The 19,573-nt window shown below is 40.8% G+C and overlaps 1 protein-coding gene across 3 annotated transcripts in view; it reads right to left on the reverse strand.

Moving 5' to 3' along the window:
• Positions 1-4,628: 4,628 nt before the first annotated feature.
• RDX (radixin) overlaps positions 4,629-19,573 on the reverse strand; it is a 44,953-nt gene continuing 30,008 nt past the window's right edge. For 2 of the 3 annotated variants that reach the window (XM_050331841.1, XM_050331842.1), the window contains exons 11-15: positions 17,988-18,148; positions 16,947-17,039; positions 15,854-16,096; positions 14,711-14,871; positions 4,629-5,335 (exon numbers count right to left, since the gene is read on the reverse strand). In XM_050331841.1, the coding sequence (XP_050187798.1) occupies positions 5,299-5,335; positions 14,711-14,871; positions 15,854-16,096; positions 16,947-17,039; positions 17,988-18,148 (695 nt within the window). In that variant the 3' untranslated portion in view covers positions 4,629-5,298. Of the gene's footprint in view, positions 5,336-12,411; positions 14,872-15,853; positions 16,097-16,946; positions 17,040-17,987; positions 18,149-19,573 lie in introns of those variants that run through there. The other variant, XM_050331843.1, reaches the window with a different exon arrangement.

Below are 19,573 nucleotides of genomic sequence, written 5' to 3' on the forward strand. Positions count from 1 at the left end.
CCACCAGTGTGATTTGGTATGTCCCTAGACAGGCTGGTTTCTTCATAGGTGATTTGCTCACATAGGTTGGAGATTGCTTCACAAATGCCAAATCCAGCCCTTTTTTACTCAAAACACTGAGCTGCTGGTGTTTGTGCAATCTGGTTTGGTCTCTCTGGATGGTGGTCATACCACTGCCCGAGGCTTCTCCTCCATAGCTCTAATTTCTCCCTTGGGCTGATCAAGGACACTGAGATTCCCCAGTTCAGTCAAGTGTCTGAGTCCCACAGGGATCTGCCTGTATCACAAAAGACAGGCCTGGAGAGCCTGGCGCCAAGTTACAAATTTCTCGTGGGTAGCTTTAACAAAATTCATGTCAACCTGGCAGGCCTCACAGCAGCCTCTGATGCAGGTTGAAGTGTTGTGACATTGGAGATGAAAGGGCTCCGTCAGTCATCCTAGAGCTGAAACCTGAACTTGACAACCTGCATGACCTTGTCTAGAGGAGCTACAGGAGAGGCTGTTGAACAAGCACACAGGGATGCTCCTTGCAAGGTCATTTCCAAGCAGGACAAACTGTCACTTTGGCTGCTCTGGGCAGCATCCTCCAGCCTCGCAGAATCTTTGAGCTCACTCTGTGCTGAAGAAATGGAAGGGAGATATAGAGATTTTGTGCCACAGTGCATGAACTACTCCCTTTGCTTTGACTGTAGTGAAAAAGCTGTCAAGGAACTGGGGACATTATGAGCACATGCATTAAATCATCCTGCTCTCCAACAGAGGACCTGCGTTAAGTAATCTCAGGACCCACTCCTGACACACCTCCCATGGCAGAAGCAGCAGCAGAAGTGTTGAAAATGATTGAATCTTCCTCCACCAACTGGTTTTGCCACACGCCCCGTTTCACTGAGTTCCCAATCACACAGTAGGCTCCCAGAGTCCTAGAGCCAGCACCAGGAAGGAGCTGCTGCCCTGCATTTCTCTGCCCATCCCTGGGGACACGTCCAACCCACAAGCTTGTTCAAAGAGAGCTTGAGAGAAGCTCCAGGCTGAGGAAGACCTGCCTAAATACAGCCTGTAGGAGACCCAGGAGACCAGACCAGTATTCACTGGAATCCCACAGGGCAGTACAGGGGGAGGATGAGAAGCAGGGATACCCCACTCCCTCCACAGCCAGCAGCTGGGTGCCGGGACCTACATGTGAGCACCCTGTGGTACCAGTGTGGAAGATGTTCCTGGTATCACTCTGTCTAATGGTCTCCATAGCAACAGCCAAGCTTTTTTTTTTTTTTCCTATCTCAGAGCTGAACTTGCCAAGAGCAGCAGGTAGATATGACAGGAAATCCAACGCTGCTATTAATTTACATGAGCTGGGTGAAGCGTAAGCAAGGGGAGTGTGGGGATAAGGAGCTGGCAAAGTTCACCAGGCAGGTTCCTTACACTGGCCAGGCTCACCTTACACAGATCCCTGTTTGCACCCTGGAACCAGACCTGGCAGTGGTGGTTTGGGTGACCCAACATTCCAGCCCTTGGGAAGCAGCCGGAAAAGGGGAAAATTACATTGGGGTCTGGCCAGGGTGGCTAGGAGGAGGGAGGAGGAATTTGGTTTTCATCCACCTGTACAAAGCTTTCAGGCATTCACAATCCTGGATTTTAACTTACATTTTACCACTTTCAGAAACAGAAATTTTATTTTTCTAGGGGAAAAAAAATGAACTGAATTCAGTAGCAGAACTCCCCGCCTCAGGCAGTCAGCTTTCCTACCTAACCTCCTGCTGCAGCCACCTCACAGAGCAGAGCAGAGCAGCACCTTGTGCTCCAGCAGTTGCTGGTGACTGGCATGAGCCACATGTTTGCAGACTGACTATAACCACAGATCGGCTGGGGCTCGAACACCATTAAACACTGTGATTTCTGTGGGGTGCAGACCGTGGTGACCCTCAGCACCAACCTGCCCACAGTGTTTGCAGGCTGAGGCTCTCTGCCCTGCTCTTGTCATGGTCAGCATGGTCAAGGAGATGCTCCAGAAACTACAGAGAGCCATGATGATGTTACGTTTGCTTGTTTGTTTATTTAATGCCAGATTAAATGAGCTTCCCTTGGCTCCTTCCGCAACAAAGTGATTTAATTAATGCTGAAACTCTGTGCACACAGGACACAACAAAGCTGTTTGTGGCTGGCACGTGCTATACATCTATAGAATTATTTCAGAAAAAGGAAAATGTCAGCGTGATAAAAATGCCACGTGCTGCCAGGAAACGGGGCTGCTACCCGATTCTAAGTCTGGATCAGACTTTAAATGAGAGTTAACTAGTTCACCCCACCCTTTTACCATTCAAAACTAATTTAATGGGATACCACCCCACAGCTGAGGGTCAGCAAGTGCTGCCATAGGGTGCTGCTGGGTTGGGAAGGTGAGCAGGCTTTCATTCACTAACTTGTCCGTGCACATCAACTACGGAAAGCAAAGCAGCAACAGAACTTCAGTCATGCCATCACAAAAACTGCAAAAAAAACCCAAAATGGCTGTAGATTTACATTGCCCTCTGCAGTCAGGGCAGCAAGGTGGCTGAGGCCAGAGACCCAGGGTGTCTGCAAGCCAGGGACTGCATGCCTGCCAGGCCCAAGCCAGCTGCAGCCTGGCTGCTTTCTAATCCAGATCCTGCTGCCATCACAAATGCAAAGACCACTTGTAAAATTAGAGGAAAGACCCATGATGAATCTCCACAAGGACAAACAAAACTGCTAGCCAGATACTGAGTGTGGAAATGGCACGGAGGAGAGAGGGACAGGGAAGGACACCACCACTTTCAAGTGGCAATCAAGTTGCTTCCTGCCTTTCAGACCAGGCACTGCTCTGATTCCGAGTATTCGCAGGCATGACTGAATTCACGCTTTCCTTCCCTGCAGGACAGCATTTTCCATCATACAGCTCAGCTACAACACTTCAGACAGATCTTTGCCTACAGGTAAATACCACTCCACTATTCCAACATCACCCGGGCAAAAGGTGACTGCGAAACCTCCTGTGTTTGACCACAGACACGACTGCCATCCCGCAGGGAAGACTGTGACCATTTCCAGCCATTAAGGCTCATATAAAGTGGCTGCTGCAGCAAAGGAGGAGCTGTCCCCAGGCTGGGTCCTTCAGTAGCTGCCAGTGAAGAGCTGTCACCCCTTCCCAAACCAGCTCCTGCCAGCTCCCAGCAGCAGGTGTGAACTTGCACATTCCAGCTAAGAAGCTGCCACTCTGTTATAGCTAGACCAGAGCAGCTTGAACAAATCAGCAGTGCTACAAATGCTACAATCGGCAGTAAGAGTGAGCCCAAAGCTTTCATTACATCAAAATCACTATTTTCATGTTTCTGTTTGTAAATCTGGCTGCTAAAGGTAGATGATTACACTTTATCTTGCTCAATTCCCCCTCTCCAGGACATGCATCAGAGAACTTCAACACCAACAAGAGAAGCCAAAAAAAGCATTGTGGGCAGACATCAGCAAGGGTAGCACAAGAAGAGATAAAATCCTCAGGAGCATTTTGTGGTTGTACTGAAGATGTGTTTGCGTGAAAGGGTCTTATTACCTTTCACTGTTGGTACCTGAAGCAAACACAGTCCTAAAGAAGGCTGCTCCACATGGCAGCTATTGCAGAAACAGGTCAGAATCTTGCTAGACATAAAGCTCACGGAGGCCACTGTGCCTTGGTCCCCTGAGCACCAGGAACTTCTCTAGAGAACTGCCAGCACGAGTCACACAGGGAGAGGGAGGCTGCAGAAACAATGTTAGAAGAATCATTCAAGTGCTGAGCAAGCTGGTCCTGAGACCGCAGTGCTGTCCTACGTGTGCAAAGCAGCCCCTGAAATTCCACAGCTCTGGATTTTATGTTCCTCTTGGCATCCTAAACCCATACCTTGCTCTCCAAGGGCTGAGCCAGGGTCTTGCTTCAACTGGTGGTGTCCTGGTGTACCAGTCAGAGGCAGAGGAAGGTTCCTTCTGGACAGCCCCTGGCTCTGCAGGGGTTTCAGCAGGAGGTTGGTAATGACCCACAGCCTACCCTACCCACCCACAGTCCTGAGGAACAGGGGACAGGGGCTCCCAACCCACACAGCCTCCCCTCCATCGGCCAAGCTGGAGGGCTGTTCCCAGCAACATCCAGCTTCCCAGATGCTTGCACAGCACCGAGGCAGCTCCCTCCTTAGGCAGTTATCAGCTAATGATTTTGGGCACATACTGTAAGGCTTTGGCAGCTGCTGTTTCAGATTGAAGTCCTCCAACAGATCTACCTGCACAGTTCCCAGTGCAGGAGGCCATTGTGCAAGAAGGCACTGGGAGGACTAAGAGACACATTGTGAGGAATATACTGAGGTATATTTTCTACATTCCCAGAGGGTGTTAGCTGAATTTAGGAATAATCTGGATGCCCATCTACTCAATTACCAGCTTCCTTAATTACCAGGTATTTTTTCCTTCAAGAGCAACCCATTCTTTGCAAATAAAACCTCCCATTGGCTTACGTGGTCATAGCACAAGTCATTTACCTAGAAACTCCGCTTTGGATTGGTGCAACACAATGAATTGAACTTCCCAGAGAAGCAAAAGAAAAATTCAGTAGCACCACTGGTCATCAAAATGAATAGTGATTCTCTGGATGAATGTTAAAACCCATTTATTGAGGCTCTTGTGCAGGGCGCGCGGTCCGACGCGGTTACGTATACACAGTGTGCACATCCTGACAGCGTACAAAAGGGCAAGGAGCGAGGGGTGCTTACACTGCACATGTGTGTACAGACAGAGTAAACGGGGAGGTTTACATTAGAAAATTACCTGACACTGTTCATGTATCATCAAGGCTATTAGAAATTGTGTAGAAAACCAATAAAACTTGGAAAGTATCTACTATTATTACACTTTACCCAGGCTGGATATAGAGTCAGGCTTCCCGTACTGCAACACTTCGTGAGCAAAGCTACAGGATCCCTCAAGCACTTCGAAAGGTCACATCACTGTTCACTCTAGCACATCCCATTACATGTTAAAGATTAACACATTAGTATTGTTTCCTGTTTTCCTGGGAAGAACAAAAGCTTAAATATTTCAAAAAGCTAATTTTCTCCTGGGAAAAGACAACAAGGAAGGATTTAGAGACCAGAGAGAACGAAACACTAATGAAATGTTGTAATAACACTTCCTGGTCCTTCCAAAAACTCTTCACGGACCAGGCAGCACCTAATTTAAAGCGCTGTACATTGTCCAGATTTACAGAAGTGCAAGAGCAGGCCTTGGCAGACCCCAGGTCTTCTGCTGATCTTTACCTTGCTCCTATCCTAAGGGCTGCAAGAGATCGTACTTTTGTAACCTGCATAGAAAGACACAGAGAGATCAAATAGATTTAGCAAAAGAATACTGAACAAAAACAATAGATAGAAATACGTAGCAATGTCACATGAGCCACACACTTCACTCCCTTTAACTATTTCGTATTTAATTTCTGACTTTTCTGACTATTCCTTTTTCTGACATTTTTTTCTTAAGATGTCAGCAGAATGAGAGAGCATGAGAAACAGAGTGATTTAAGGAAGACACGATTCTTGTGGCCAAGGCCCCAGGGACACCCAGAACCTGTCTTTGCTGACTTTCAACTTGGCGAGCAGGTCCAACTCTCTTTAAGGACTCCTCTATGCCAAATTTTTGCACATACCAGTCCAGTTTCCATATAAAATTTTAGCATTATAAAGAACACAACTGAAAATCCACCCAGAGAATAGTTCTAAAGGACCAATTTGCTGTTGCAGGTAACAGAGACCACAGCTGAGTGCAACATAGGTAAAAGACTGTGTTAAAACTGCTCCCAAAGATGGCTAAAGTAAGATGCCTTGTGCCCAAATACACCAAATACAGGACATATTTGTAGAACATTCAATCACAGCCAGTATGATTTCAGAGATCTTTTCCTTTTAGCACAGTAGATGTGCCGTTTGCTGTGTAAGCTCTAGGGTTTAGTTTGTTCAGTTCATTGCCTTGCATGAGCCTTTTGGAGAAAAGGTGATGACAGCATAAAGAACCTCTCAAACTGATTTCTTTCCTAAAGTTTAAAGTTTTCTGGTGGAGATCTTTACAATGAGTAAAAACTTACTTGAGTGAAGATACATTTCAAAACTGTGTATTTTCCACGTTGATTCTTACAATTCATTATTCACTTGCTACAGTTCATTGTTCATTTTTACAATTCATTGTTGAAGTGGCTTAAAAATTGCTTTCCTTTTGGAGAATTACTTCCTTAAATAGAGTAATTACTGGTATTTTTTGTTCAGCCTTCTTATAGCGTGAACCTCTCATTCTGTTTTAGAGGATGAAAACTACAGCTCTAAGTATTAATATATCAGAATTTTATTTAAAAGGAATCAAGAAAAATATTTAATGACCAGATTCTCTTTGTCATTAGTAAGCAGGGGGAATGAGTAGCTATTCAAAAGTAAGAAGCCTTCAGTAGCACTTTTTTACATTTATGAATGCAGCTACAGCATGTAACGTGTAGGAATATTACATCAAATATACACCACGGCCTGTTTCCCACACAAATAATCTTCTGGCACAGAAAGTTAGTGAGAACTTACAGGGCTTGAGTATAAGCAAATAATATCTGTGGTTAAGACTCTGGTGTTTTAAAAGTCTGACAGCAATTCCTGGACAGGGGTGGGGACGAGAAATAGGTTTCTGTCAGCGAGCGAAACTGCAGGCTGTGAAAGCACCACTGAAACCAATGAAGTGTTTCCTGGTACTAAGAGGACGCCAGAAACAACTGGCTTTCACAGGAAGCTAAAATCAAACATGCAGGTAAGTAGACCTGATTTTGAGATCAAAGATCAAAACTGAACCACACTCACTCTCTGCCTGCTATAATACTCTCTTAAATCATATTTTAAACACAGTTTTAAAAAGTATAATTTCTAAAACTATTTAAGATCAAAGTTTATATAAGCAGTAACTTGTGTATTTCACTTTAATACAGCCGTTACGAGGACTGACGCCACATTCTGTATTAGAAACCTCCAGTTTAACCATGCTATAATGCATTTTTTAATATATATGTGTGTATATATATATATACACACACATACAAATTATCAAGCTCAGTTAAACACAAAGCAAATCATAATACCTTTCCCTCAGAAAACAGTTTCATCCATTAAGCTTCAGACTGCAAAGCTAGTTACAGTGTCATAGGCAAAACACAATTTTACAGAATCACTGGAGAGGAAAAAAAGCATTTTTACTTTTAAATTGGTAGAATAAGCCACAATAGAGGCAATTGAAGGATATATGGCTGAAGAACGAAGTACACAATATTTTCTTCTTTAGTGCTCTCTAAATAATTCAGTAAATGCAAATAAATAAAAAGCCTGGTAAATTTTACCAAATTACTTTTCTATCATGAATTTAGTCTGAGAAGTCCAGCATGCCATATGTAGCTGTCTGCCTCTAGTTTTCACCTTGTAGTCTAAGTATTCAGCTAATGCAACATATTTTTTTGCTAAGACTTAAGGTTTAAACCTCCCCCCACAATGTTTTTAAACTAATAATTACGTAACATGGCCCTTCCCTGTCTTGATTTGCATTCTCATACTGACACAAACTTATTTAATTGCATTAAAGATCTCAGTGATCTAAACTGAAATCTGTTCTTTGGATGAAACACATGGCATGACACATTAGCAAGAAAAAGAAACGAGCAAAAAAAAAACCACGCAAAAAAAACAAACAAAACACCAAAGACAAGGCCAAATCCAGCAGTAAAGCAGAAAAGAGAGTTGAGAAGAACTAGATCGAGAGCAGGAGAAACACATACAAAAGGGCCATCCCAAAGGGTACAAATGTAACTGGTAGAAAGCAGGTTCTCCAGATTTTATTTTCATGGCCCCATGTTAAAATGAACAGAGACAGATATAAGACTTTTTCCCGCACACACCTGCCACTGCTTCTTAAAGGCACGACGGGCTGAAGAGCCATGGGATACCCGACTCCTCCTCTCAGGTATCTGCACTTATGCTATAGAGGAGTTCAGTTTTTACCAGGGTGACCTGCAAACCCAGGCAGCCATAGAAGCGTAACTCTCTTAAACAAGGCTCCACAGGACAAACCAACTATTTTATGGGGGGTTTTTTTTGGTTGTGTTTTTTTTTTCCCCCAGTATTTTTACATCCAGCGCACCTGTTGTGCAGAAAAGCAAAGCCACAGCACCACGCAGTTGTGCCTGACAACTCTGCTGTTTGGACAGGCACTACCATCCTGCTCCAGTGCTTTCTCTTGCCTAGTCCAGGCAGGCAGATGAGTTACACAGTGACAGCACAGAATTTCTCTTCCATGTGCTCCCTTGTGTGTTTGAGTAGTGCTGGGCTCAAAGTTGAACCTCGTGGGTATAAACACTTTAATTCAGATTCTGCATTAACAAACTTGTTTTCTGAGATTCTGTTCTCCAGAAAGCTACTAGAAATTATTAACTAGTCAATTCAGTTATTTATTCTATAAGGTGGCATATGCCATGTGTGAACTGATAAGAAGACATGTAGTCAAAATCAATCCAAAGATTATCCCAAGAAGAAGCAGTAATTGCTCTAAATTTAAAGATGAGTTCACTGGCTTTGTTGAAAACAACACCAAGATCCCAAATGCAAAAGAAGAGGAAGAGCTGTGTTTCCAAATGCTATGAAATACAGCAATTAGCACAGAGCAGCAAGATGGATGCCCAAAACACTGCTCACAAGAGAAGAGATCCAAGAATTCAGAAAGTGGATTTAACTGAAGAAAAACTATTAAAGACAGGAAACAAAGAGCAGAAGTGCCAATTAATGGTATGAAAATTTCTTACCATTTTTAGAAATTTTTCTGATGTGCGAACAAGGTTGCGGTCCTGTCCCAAATCCCTAAACCTAAATGAATTTGTTCCCAGCAATAAAGGTGGTGGCAGGATCGGCTGGTCTGTGTATTCTGGATGTTATTTCTCAGCTTATTTTGCTGGAGATCGAAGTGCACTTGGTAGAAAAGTTTTGAGCCTCTGTCCCAATGCAAATTAATCTCTTTCTGACAACACAACTGGAATTACCATATTCACAAATACTATTAAATAATCAGAAGTGCTATTTGAATAAAAGAAAAGTGTGGCAACTTCAACTCCTCAGTATAATGTATTTTAAGAAAACATTTGACACAGTAGTCAGCGATTCACTGGAAGTGCAGTTTAGTAGAACCTTATTGAAGCTAGAGATTAAGAAGTTAAATACTGTATCAAGTTTAATGAAGAAATCAAGGGTGAATAAGAAGTGTGAAAGCTGAGGCCATAGGGAGCTGTAGATTGGATACAAGATCCCGCAGAGTTCAGCGTATGCAGTCACAGAGCCTGTCGTGCGATTACTGTTTCACATGGGTACACGGGGGTTTTGTGTTGCTGGAACAAGCAGTGGGGCAGCCAGAACAGTGCAGGGACACAGTTCTTGACAGTTCTTGACAAAGCACAAATGTGCTAAGGCAAAATTACCAGACTGCAGAGAATGTCTTCTGCTGAAATTTAGCAAGTTATAATACAGAAGCCAGTCTGGGAACATACGGCACCGCCTTAAGAACTCCAAGACCTTTTGGTTCTGGGCAGCAGGCTTTCTAACAGCCTTCAGATAATGGTACCTCCTCCTCTGTAAATAAGGTAGCTTAAAAGTAAACAAACAAACAAAAGAAACCAAACAACAGGAAAAGCAATGCAATTGTCCTACCTCTGAGCTTGATCTCTTTTCACCTGATCCACTTATCCAGAGCACAGGAAACATTAACTGTTATGCACACGTGTATTAGGAATATTTACACCAAGCAGGCCTCCTCCTTTGATGTGCATTTCCATCTGCCCTCGTTTCTTCTGCTGCCTAAAGCCTACTGCTGTGAAAAGAAACACTCTGACACATTATTTACAAAAGCCAATATAAACACCTCATGGAATACCAGCAATTCAAAATGCTCAATTTCCTTTTGCTAACTTTGTCTTTCCTGAGCTATAAGCTATGTGGGCACAAGCTGTCTCTTACTGAATAGAATATTGCAGGCTGCAGATACTGTGGTCCCTTCTTGTGAAGAAATTTGATGGTTTGGTGGGAAACTCTTTTGGGCTTGGTGAGCCTACTTCATTCACATTGAACAAAACATACACATTTGACGTGGCGGCAATCTCCTTGCATGGAAGGAAGAGAAAGCAAAACAAGCCAAAGTTGCTCTAATTGCACTCCAAAGTAGCAGTTTATCAACTCAGACAGTAAAACGAACACAAGTGACAAACTCCATGAATCAAAACAAAATCAAATAACTAGCCTATGCCTTTAGATATAGACTCAGCTCAGCGAAGTGAAAAGTGAAACTTGTTCCAACAAATTGGCTGCTGAGTTGGCTAAACAAATTATTGGTCACACAGATGCTGCAGTAGTGCACCGAAAATGAGTCTTCAACACACGTAAGTGGGCCAGTAAGGGATTCTGACACGCAACATTTGTGTTTGTTTCCCTCTTATAGCCCTCTACCAGTAATGTCGCCCCTTTCAGACCTATGTTGCTCCTTGCTGCTGACTGGGTCTGCAAACTGGGATAAAGGACCAGTCATGTAGGACTCACATGTCTGCGGACCAACTGGCTGGGGAGGACAGACACTGCCCTGTGCTGCTTGGGAATAGGAGCAGAGGGACACACTGTCTGGCAGGTGCTCACAGTGGCCAGCCAGAACCATTTCCCCAGCCACCCCCCAAGCTGGCAGCCAGCACGGCACCTCGGCTGGGAGGCAGGCGCTCTCCATCTCCAAGCACAAACGGCAGAACGTGGTCTGAAGGGGGTCAAAGAAATCACCACAGTTTGCATGCTGATCCATTGACACCTATTACATTTTCCAGGAAAATCCTAGCACCTAGCCAAGATAAATTAAATCACGTGTATGAGAAAAGTTCCATTAATAAGGGAACTTTGCTGTTTTGTAAGGAAGCTTTCAATTTTCTTATGATGATATTTTTACTCAGAAAGTACATTTATGAACACTAGGATCAGCTACCCTACTGGGATTCCTCATCTTTGTTAAAATCCCTGATTCTTGGAACTAATACAGTGTCTTGGGCAGAACAACTTTTTAGATTATCCACATGAACAGACATGGAAAATGATTGCATAAGAGTTCCTTTTCAAGAGCAAAAGGTTTTAACTAATCATTTTAATCTCTGTTATTTTCATTAAAAACTTAGAAAACGTATCTGAGGTACTTTGCTCTCAGAAGTTTGAAATATTTCATTTAGAACAAACCTCCTTTATCCCCAGTGGTGCTTAAGGCAGTTAACATGAACAGCCCTAGAGAATACGTTTTCAGAAGCAAAAGCACGAGGCTTTTCAAACTGGTACAAGCAACAGAAAATGTAGATTTTGATGTGCAGAGGGGACTACCTCAAAAAGACAGAATATCTTCTTTCACAATGAGGCATTCTGCTCAATTGTATTAGTCTGGCCTGTAAATAGGGGCAGTATTTTGCATCCTTTTCTCTCCACCTCAAGAGCATATTTTTAAAAAATAACCTCCTAAAGCACTTACCTCCCCTTTCAAACACAATATTCTGAAATTACATACCTATGCAGAAGCTCTCTAACAAGCCACAAACCTCAAATCTAATGCTTCAGCAAGAGGGGCTCCAAGAAGAAAGAAACATCAAACTAGAAATATGCACAGTTAAAACATGAAGTAAATGTTTTAATTCCTCACAGAAATTCTGCCCTATGGAGTAACAAAAAGGGTCATGTGCTTGTAGTGAGTGCAAGGCCAAACAAACACAAGAGAGAATAGAATCTCACCTGAGAGGAGGTCTAATTTATGCAAAAACTGCTTAGCAGATTATTTGTATACCCACTTACATGGGACTGTTCCAAGTGTATTAGACAGATGAGAAAGCCCATTAACTCGCCCTTATCCAAAACATATGTATTTGATAGCATGGTCCACTGTAATGAGCAGTTATCAAAAAAACACTTCAAGGTTTCTCAATGCTTAAGATATTGACCCATTAAACTAAATTTCACTTAACCTGGGGCTAAGCAATATGTAGGCAGTGATTGAAAGTTCTTACATTTCCCACAGAGTTCTTATATGGCCAAATTACCCTCTGTTCTCAAGAGAGCAAATTTGCTCTGATGATTCACATCCTGTTTTGAATCGACAAACACCAGTGCTTCCTCCCAACTGTACGTGGTAATTTCTTAAGCAAAATACCATTCTCTAGGGATATAATTTGATTTTTTCCCCATTCTGACCAGAGCGTGGAACAAAAGATAATCAAAATTTGTACACTTCTCTGGAAAACACTACTGGAGTGTGCTCAGTAAAGCTGTCAGAAATAAAGGCATTAAATAACAACAATGGACCTCAGAGAAATTAACTTTATCTCTTTATTGTTAACCAATGAATGTTATCCAAAATAGTAGATGTAATTGTAGCTTAATTGTACAACACAAAACATGATGCTAAAGGAAAAAGCATGTGGAAAATTACTTCACCAAGTAATCATTAAATGTATTCTTAGTATTTCTGCACCAGTAAGTGTTCCCAACTGCTGATGACAGCAGCTATTACCACTTTGTTCGTTGTGAAAATCTGTATTACAAATGGTTGTTCCTGGTTGTTTAGATTTAGAAAAAAAAAAAAAAAAATCACACAGCTTTATAAATGGATCTAATTCATTCAGCCCTACCCTACTTGTTGTAGATTTATGAACAATAAACTTTACTGGTGTTTTTCCCCAACACTGAAACTGATGTATCAGTGTTAGTGCACACTTTCCAGGGAAAAATGAAAACTCACTGGAAGCACAGTATTTCACCTGCTATGGCAAACTGTTCAAACACTTCATAAATTTGCTTAAGCTTCGGTGTATGAAGCCTATAAAACAAAAACTGTTCTTACAATGCACTGCAAGCTGAAACACCAACTTCCACCAAGCAGCATTTCGAAGCATGTGCACAGCATCTGCACATCAGTCTTTATGGTGAAGCAGATATGTTTAGCCCCACAAACCAAAAATATATTAATGTATCTTTATTTAACTTTCATGATGTCACCCCACATAGCCAAATTTTTACTCCACAAAATAAAAAAAAAATAGTTGGACTGTTTGTAAGAAATTTAAACCTATTGTGCATGAAAAAAAATGTTTAATAAAATGGCAAATTTTAATAGATAAGTGTAAATTTATGAGTGCATAATATCAAACAGAAAAAAAGCTGAACCATCCTCAGAGAAAGTTAGGTTCTTCCATTGTAGATATTTACTAGGGAACTCTAACATAAGGGATAAATGCAGTCCACATTAACTGTAAAGTTGTTATTAAAGTTCAATTTATAAGCAAATTTCTCAAAAAAGCAGGTCTCCTTTTCAAGAGGGAAAGGACTTATTGATCTGACATCAGATATGATTATTACAATACTAGCTTCACTGAAAACTGAAGCTACCACACTTCTACTCCAATTCTGGAAACTTTCGTTTTGTATTTGGAAACCCAAACTGACTGACACGCACATTCTACACCCCTCCCAGAAAATAGTATACCAGTGACAAGTTACAGCTTTAAAACACACCAGATGTTTTTACAATATAAACTCAACAGAAGGCAGTTAGACAGTATTTAGCACTATAAATCCATCCTGAAGTAAAACAAAAATCCCAGGAGTAAAGACTCCTAGCAATCTGTGATATCACTGTGTAGTGACAGTCAATTTAAACAGTTTTTTCATGGTGTTTGAAGGACCAGTCAGCATGTACATAGTAGTGAGGTAGGATACTGTCCCCTCCCTGGGACTGATGTTTTCATATGCTCCCTTGCCAGAAAGGTCCAGGTCTCCCTACTGCAAATAAAATAATAACAAGCAAATAGCACATCAAGCTTTTTTTTTTATTTTTTCCCACTTTGCTGCATTAGAACACTTTACACATCTAAAAGAATTACCTAGGAAAGCAATACTTACTCGAGCCTATCAGCAGCCATGTGCTGCCCACAGGTAGTGTTCCATTTAAAAACATTTCCTGGAACTACCACCTGCCATCCAGACCTTTGTGAACAGGTAGGCAAAGAAAACCATCAATGATGACAGGACATGAAACACCACAAGAATTTCACTTGGGAGAAAAAAAAAAAAAAAAAAAAAACCCCAAAAAACAAAACACAAAAACAAAACAAACAAAAAAAAACCAAAACAAGGAAAAAACAACCAAAACTGAAAGTCAGCGAATATTAAACTCTTAATGGTGTAGCTACATCAAAAACTAATTTCAAACTTCATACTGAAATAGTACCTATCCAGTTTAGGTTCAGTTCCATTCTTCTTTCTATTTCTTAAAGTTAAGCAATATATACACTTGTCAGTCATTCTATACTTCGCATCTGTTTCCATTCTATGCTTCGCATCTGGGGCGGGAAGCAGTGAAACTAAAAACACGATGGGGAAAAAACTGCTATTAACCTCCACACCCTCCCCCCCCTCAAAACCTAGGGTTGACAGACTGCCTTACTGTTGAATAGCTTCCCTAAAAATTTGTCTTCTAGTCACTGTAGTCAACCTGGTATTAAGTGCTTTGGCAAAGTGGGGTGCAATCCATCAAATCTGCAAAGGCCTGCTTTTTTTTCTCTGTTGGTGGTTCAGCTTTATGAGGAACATATATGCAAAGTAACAGCTCTCACATTGCTTCAAACTCATCAATACGCTGCTTTGTATTGCCTTGTCGGATTTGTCGGAGAGTCTTGTACTTATCGCGGCCTGCTTTAACATTCTCAGCATGAAGGACATCATTTTGTGTTTTCTTGGTTTCATCTCTGGCTTGAGCCAACTCAGAACTTAAAGCCTGTTGAACAAAATATTTATATTTAAGCGCTTTGACTAAACTTTTAATTATTCTGGAGTTTCTGGTAACAACTACTCTGCAATTTGGACAAGAACTTCTTGAATGCCAACCTACAAAATGCTTGTTGTGCTGTTCAGTAACTCAAGTTGTGAGGTTTATCAGAAAGAATGCAGAAGGAAAGATAAGGAGAGCATAGGATTCTTTCCTTACTTAAGTGTGAGCATCAAACTAAAAAAAAAAGTCAACACCAAAGCCTCATACACCATAACATCCAAGAAGAAAGGGACCAGCAGGATAAAGCAGGAAAATCACCTTATTTTTAAGTTTTTGCTTGACTAAAGACAGCTCTTCTATTTCTCCCTGATCCTAGTCAGTGACAACCAAGCAGGAAGAACATTGCACACACATGCTACTAAGATAGCTAAGTACCAGCTTTCCTTCTGTTTTCTTCCCAAACAGACATTTCATAACCAGGAAAAGGGTTAACACTAACATAAAACATTACACTTTGAGGGGTAAGACTTTCTAGGAGGAAACACTCCATTTCAGGGAAATAAGATTAATCCAAAATGGGCATAATTGAGTTTTTGCATTTGCAACATCTGTGAATGACTGCAAACACACGCAAATAATATTAAGCAAGCATCTGTTCATACCACTTCATGAGTTTGGGTATTGAGAAAGGAAAGCATTATTATATTCAATGTCCTGGACATTATATAATTATTAGACACGTTTATCGGCCAATGCAACAACGTACCAACGTTTTTAGGCTATCAAGCACGATCTCACATCCAACCTTTCCACCTATTCTACTTCTAGAACACTATGAATGATATTTGTTGGTAAATTACTAATAAACCTAGTAAATCATAAAACAGCTATTTCCTTGGCACACCATAACTTCAACGAGATTTTTGACAAAAAAAGAATGAAAACCCAGCGCCTGAATTACGTTGATGCAACTATGAATCTTCATTACCTGGAGCTGTTTCTTAACACGTTCGTTTTTCTGTGTTTCTGTTACCCGTTCTTCTTCACTCCTGTGATTCATAACACCATCAGAAGACAGTTCGGCACTGGCTTCAGCATTGTTCTCATCATGCTCATCATGTTCATTCTCTGTTGGAGGAATAACTGGTGGGGGAGGGGGTGGAGGAGGAGCAGACATCACAGATTTCAATTCTTCTTTGGTCTTTTCCAAGTCCTCTTGGGCTGCAAAAGCCTAAATACAGTAAACAGTATTTAGCATCTTCTAAAATTCTTTAACAATAGTCAGAAAAATAAAAATAAATATTTGAGATGTTCTCAGACACATGGAAATTATTCCTTATAACTAACATGACTAGCTTACACACTGAAAACTGTCAAATAGAGATACAGGGTAAAAAAAGATATGACTCAAAATCAGCTGTACCAGAGTCAAGCTATTTCCAGAAGTAGACAAGAAAAGAGTGAAAGAATAGAGCAGTCATACTGATTGCTTTTCCACTTTCTTAGCATCCTGAAATGTAAGGCTCAGAGATGTCCTAAATCAAAGGTGATGTCTTCAAATTTCATACTCAACCAGAAATCATGAAATTTTTTCAATCACTTTTTGAACCTGTGCACACAGTAAGTATTCCCATTACATAATTAATTGCAGATTTTGTGAAGAAATACTATTTTGCTTTAAATTATTGTTCAATTGCATTTTATGTGCCTTTGTTATTGTTTTGGTTCATACTTTCACCACAACTCATGATTTTATACACCTCCTTCCTGAGATGTTTTCTTCTCTAACGTGAAGCTCCAACCTATTACGTCATCATACAAAAGAAGGCCATTTCTGATCTGTGACCATACCTTTGTGATGGGAATTTCCCCCCCTTCACAGCTATGCAATAACAAGACGTGACTTAAATAGAAGCATAGGCTGTCTCCAGTAGACTGGAGAACAAAAACCTTTAAGAAAGACTTCTCTGAAGCCTAAGGGAAAGAGAGAGATTCAACCACATGGACTTCCAGTGGGATTTCCGCACTCATCTCCCTTAGTTTCTTTGAAGTTCTGACTTCACACAGCATGGGTTCATTACTTTGTGCTGCCATTCTGAAGCTTCCTCTTCTTTCTTTTTCTTGGCCTCCTCTAGAAGTGCAATCTTGGCTGTGAATTCAGCAATTTCTGCTGCCTGAAACAAACAAAAAAACAAAGTAGAAGTTTACATTTGGTATCATTTTGGCTTTGCAGTGGAAGAAGGCTGAGCCCTTGCTATGAACCTGGCTTGAAGGGAGTTGGTTACTATCCATCACTTCTCTGCTAAAAATAGAAATTTCAGGCATACATGAGAGAGGGAATCAGAGTACTCTTGCCTGATGGAAATAAGTCCAGAAAAAAAATATTTACCTTCTGCACTTCCAAAGCTTGCCGGGAAACTGCAAGCTGTAGTTACAAATTAGCATTTCAGGTTGTTTCAGTCTAATACAACTTAATGATCTCATCATTAAGATTATGATTCTGGATCATAATCTCAATACTACTAAACTAAATCTTGCCTTCAGAATTTTGTGCTATATTTACAGGAGATCAAAAGCTGGTTTACAGATGAGAAATCATTTCTTCTACTATTTGCATGACTTTCTTGATTATTATGCACAAACTTACAAGCAGTCTAGCACAGAATGTGAGAAGATTCTGCAAATGCTGGAAATGGGACGGAAAAGGCAACAACAAAAAAACCCCAACCACAACAAACCATAGTGTCACCAACTCCCCACCACAACCAAGCTTCAGAATAGACCTGTCTTAGAGAACAGGTTTCCCAGTGGACTGCAGAAAAAAGCTACTCTTGTTCTCAGCTGGATAAGCCTGACACTACTAGAAAGAGAATGTAATGCTGTCAGTACAAAAGGTCTTCATTTAATTTCCTGTAGCTCCAGAGTTTTATTTTTGTCTTGCAAAGTAGTGGTAAATCTAAAGCAGATTTCTAAAGCAGCTCCCAACAACAATCTGTAATGGTATCTCACATATTTACCTATTTCAATGTACTTCTTCATTTGACAGAAGCAAGAATAAAATCTAAATTTTCAACTACCTTTTACGATTTTTTTTTTTTTAAAATAGAGTTGAAGTCTCTTACTAGCTGTTCCTGGTTCTTCATTTGATCAGCTGCTTGCTTGGCTAGAGCAGCTTTAGCTGATTCAGCTGCTCGACGTTCTTTTTCCAGGCGCTCTGCTTCCTCTTTTGCACGCTTTCGTTCTTGATCCAATTCTAGAGCTCTTCTAGTCTGTTCCTCTAGCTCTGCCAAGAGGAAAGTTTGCAGACAAGGTATCACTACCAAACTCTTCCTCATATGTAACACAGATAACAGCTGTAACACACTCAAAATAAAGTAACCTACAACACTAACAAAGATTTACAAGGTTGACTCAAGCTAAGAAAAGCTGTTAAGCACATTACCTGAAGCCTTTTTACACGTCTTGATTTCCCCACCCCGACTTATTTTGGACATATACTTCATCTCACCAGGTAGTTCTTACAGCCCAGTGTTTCAGAAAATTGTCACCTCACTGATAAAACTAAACACCAAAATATATGTACATATACATGAACATACACCCTCACTCTTACTAGTAAGGAGATTTCATGCACATTAAATCACACTCTCTTGTAGTGAGCAAAAAACTCTCCTACTGTACTGAAATACCTGACAGATTCCTTAACTGAAGCTGAATATTTAGGCATGTGCCTTCAGCAAAATGACCCAAGACCAATTTCAAGGGCCAGAAAAATTCTCTGTACGAAAGAGGACGACAGTTTTAAATCAAGTGAGGGGTAATAGTTGTGTAGGTGCCTGGTTACCAAAGTATTGAAATCTAAAAGGTAGAACCATTCATGAAATAGGATGAAGTAATAATCTACCAGTACTGCAAGGTAAGATTTAAACAGACAAATTACACTCCTACTCTGATGTGAAAAATTAAGTGACTATAAAAAAAGTCTAAAGCTCTTTGCTGATTTTAATGATAAGTTTTCCACTATGTTTTTGGCTAGGCATAGCTGCCACAGACTCCTTCACCTGAAAAGCTTAATAATGACTTATTTTTTGGAACAATCCATTTGCCCTTCACCATATGGTTTAATACTAGAAAAGCATCTCCCCAGGTATGCTGACATATGCTTTATCTTTGCACTTGTAGTTTTAAGTAGGTCTCAGGTAACCATTATTCATCAGTTGTTTTCCCAGGCTTCCTGCTACTTCAGTTATAAAATTAAATGAATAGCATCACAAGTATGTGGGGTTCTGCAAATGGAGTACTTAGAAAACTAAATAAAACATGTTACTATTTGAAAACACCGCTCAAACAAACCTTTCCATGAAGATGGAGAACACTAAAATACCACATGAACTACAGAACAGACACCATTTATATAAAGACTTTTCCATATGTGACCAGAAGGCTAAAAAGATCAGCAATACATGAACATTATGTATTGCATCAGAAATTGGGCTATATTGCTTACATAAGTTATGAGAAAATGTATATTGTCAAACCTCCAGAATCACCCTGACGCTCTTTTGTCCTGGGCCAAATAGCTCTCCCTTAAACACACAGTTAGTGTGTTACCTGTCTGGATGTGTCCAACCTGTTTTGCCTTGAAAGACTGAAAAACGCAGTGGAAGAGCTGGAGAGCAGTGCCAGGCATATGTAACTTATTTGCATA

The sequence above is a fragment of the Myiozetetes cayanensis genome, unplaced genomic scaffold, assembly GCF_022539395.1.
Source record: "Myiozetetes cayanensis isolate MyiCay16 unplaced genomic scaffold, myiCay2020 scf5-8, whole genome shotgun sequence".
NCBI lineage: Eukaryota > Metazoa > Chordata > Aves > Passeriformes > Tyrannidae > Myiozetetes > Myiozetetes cayanensis.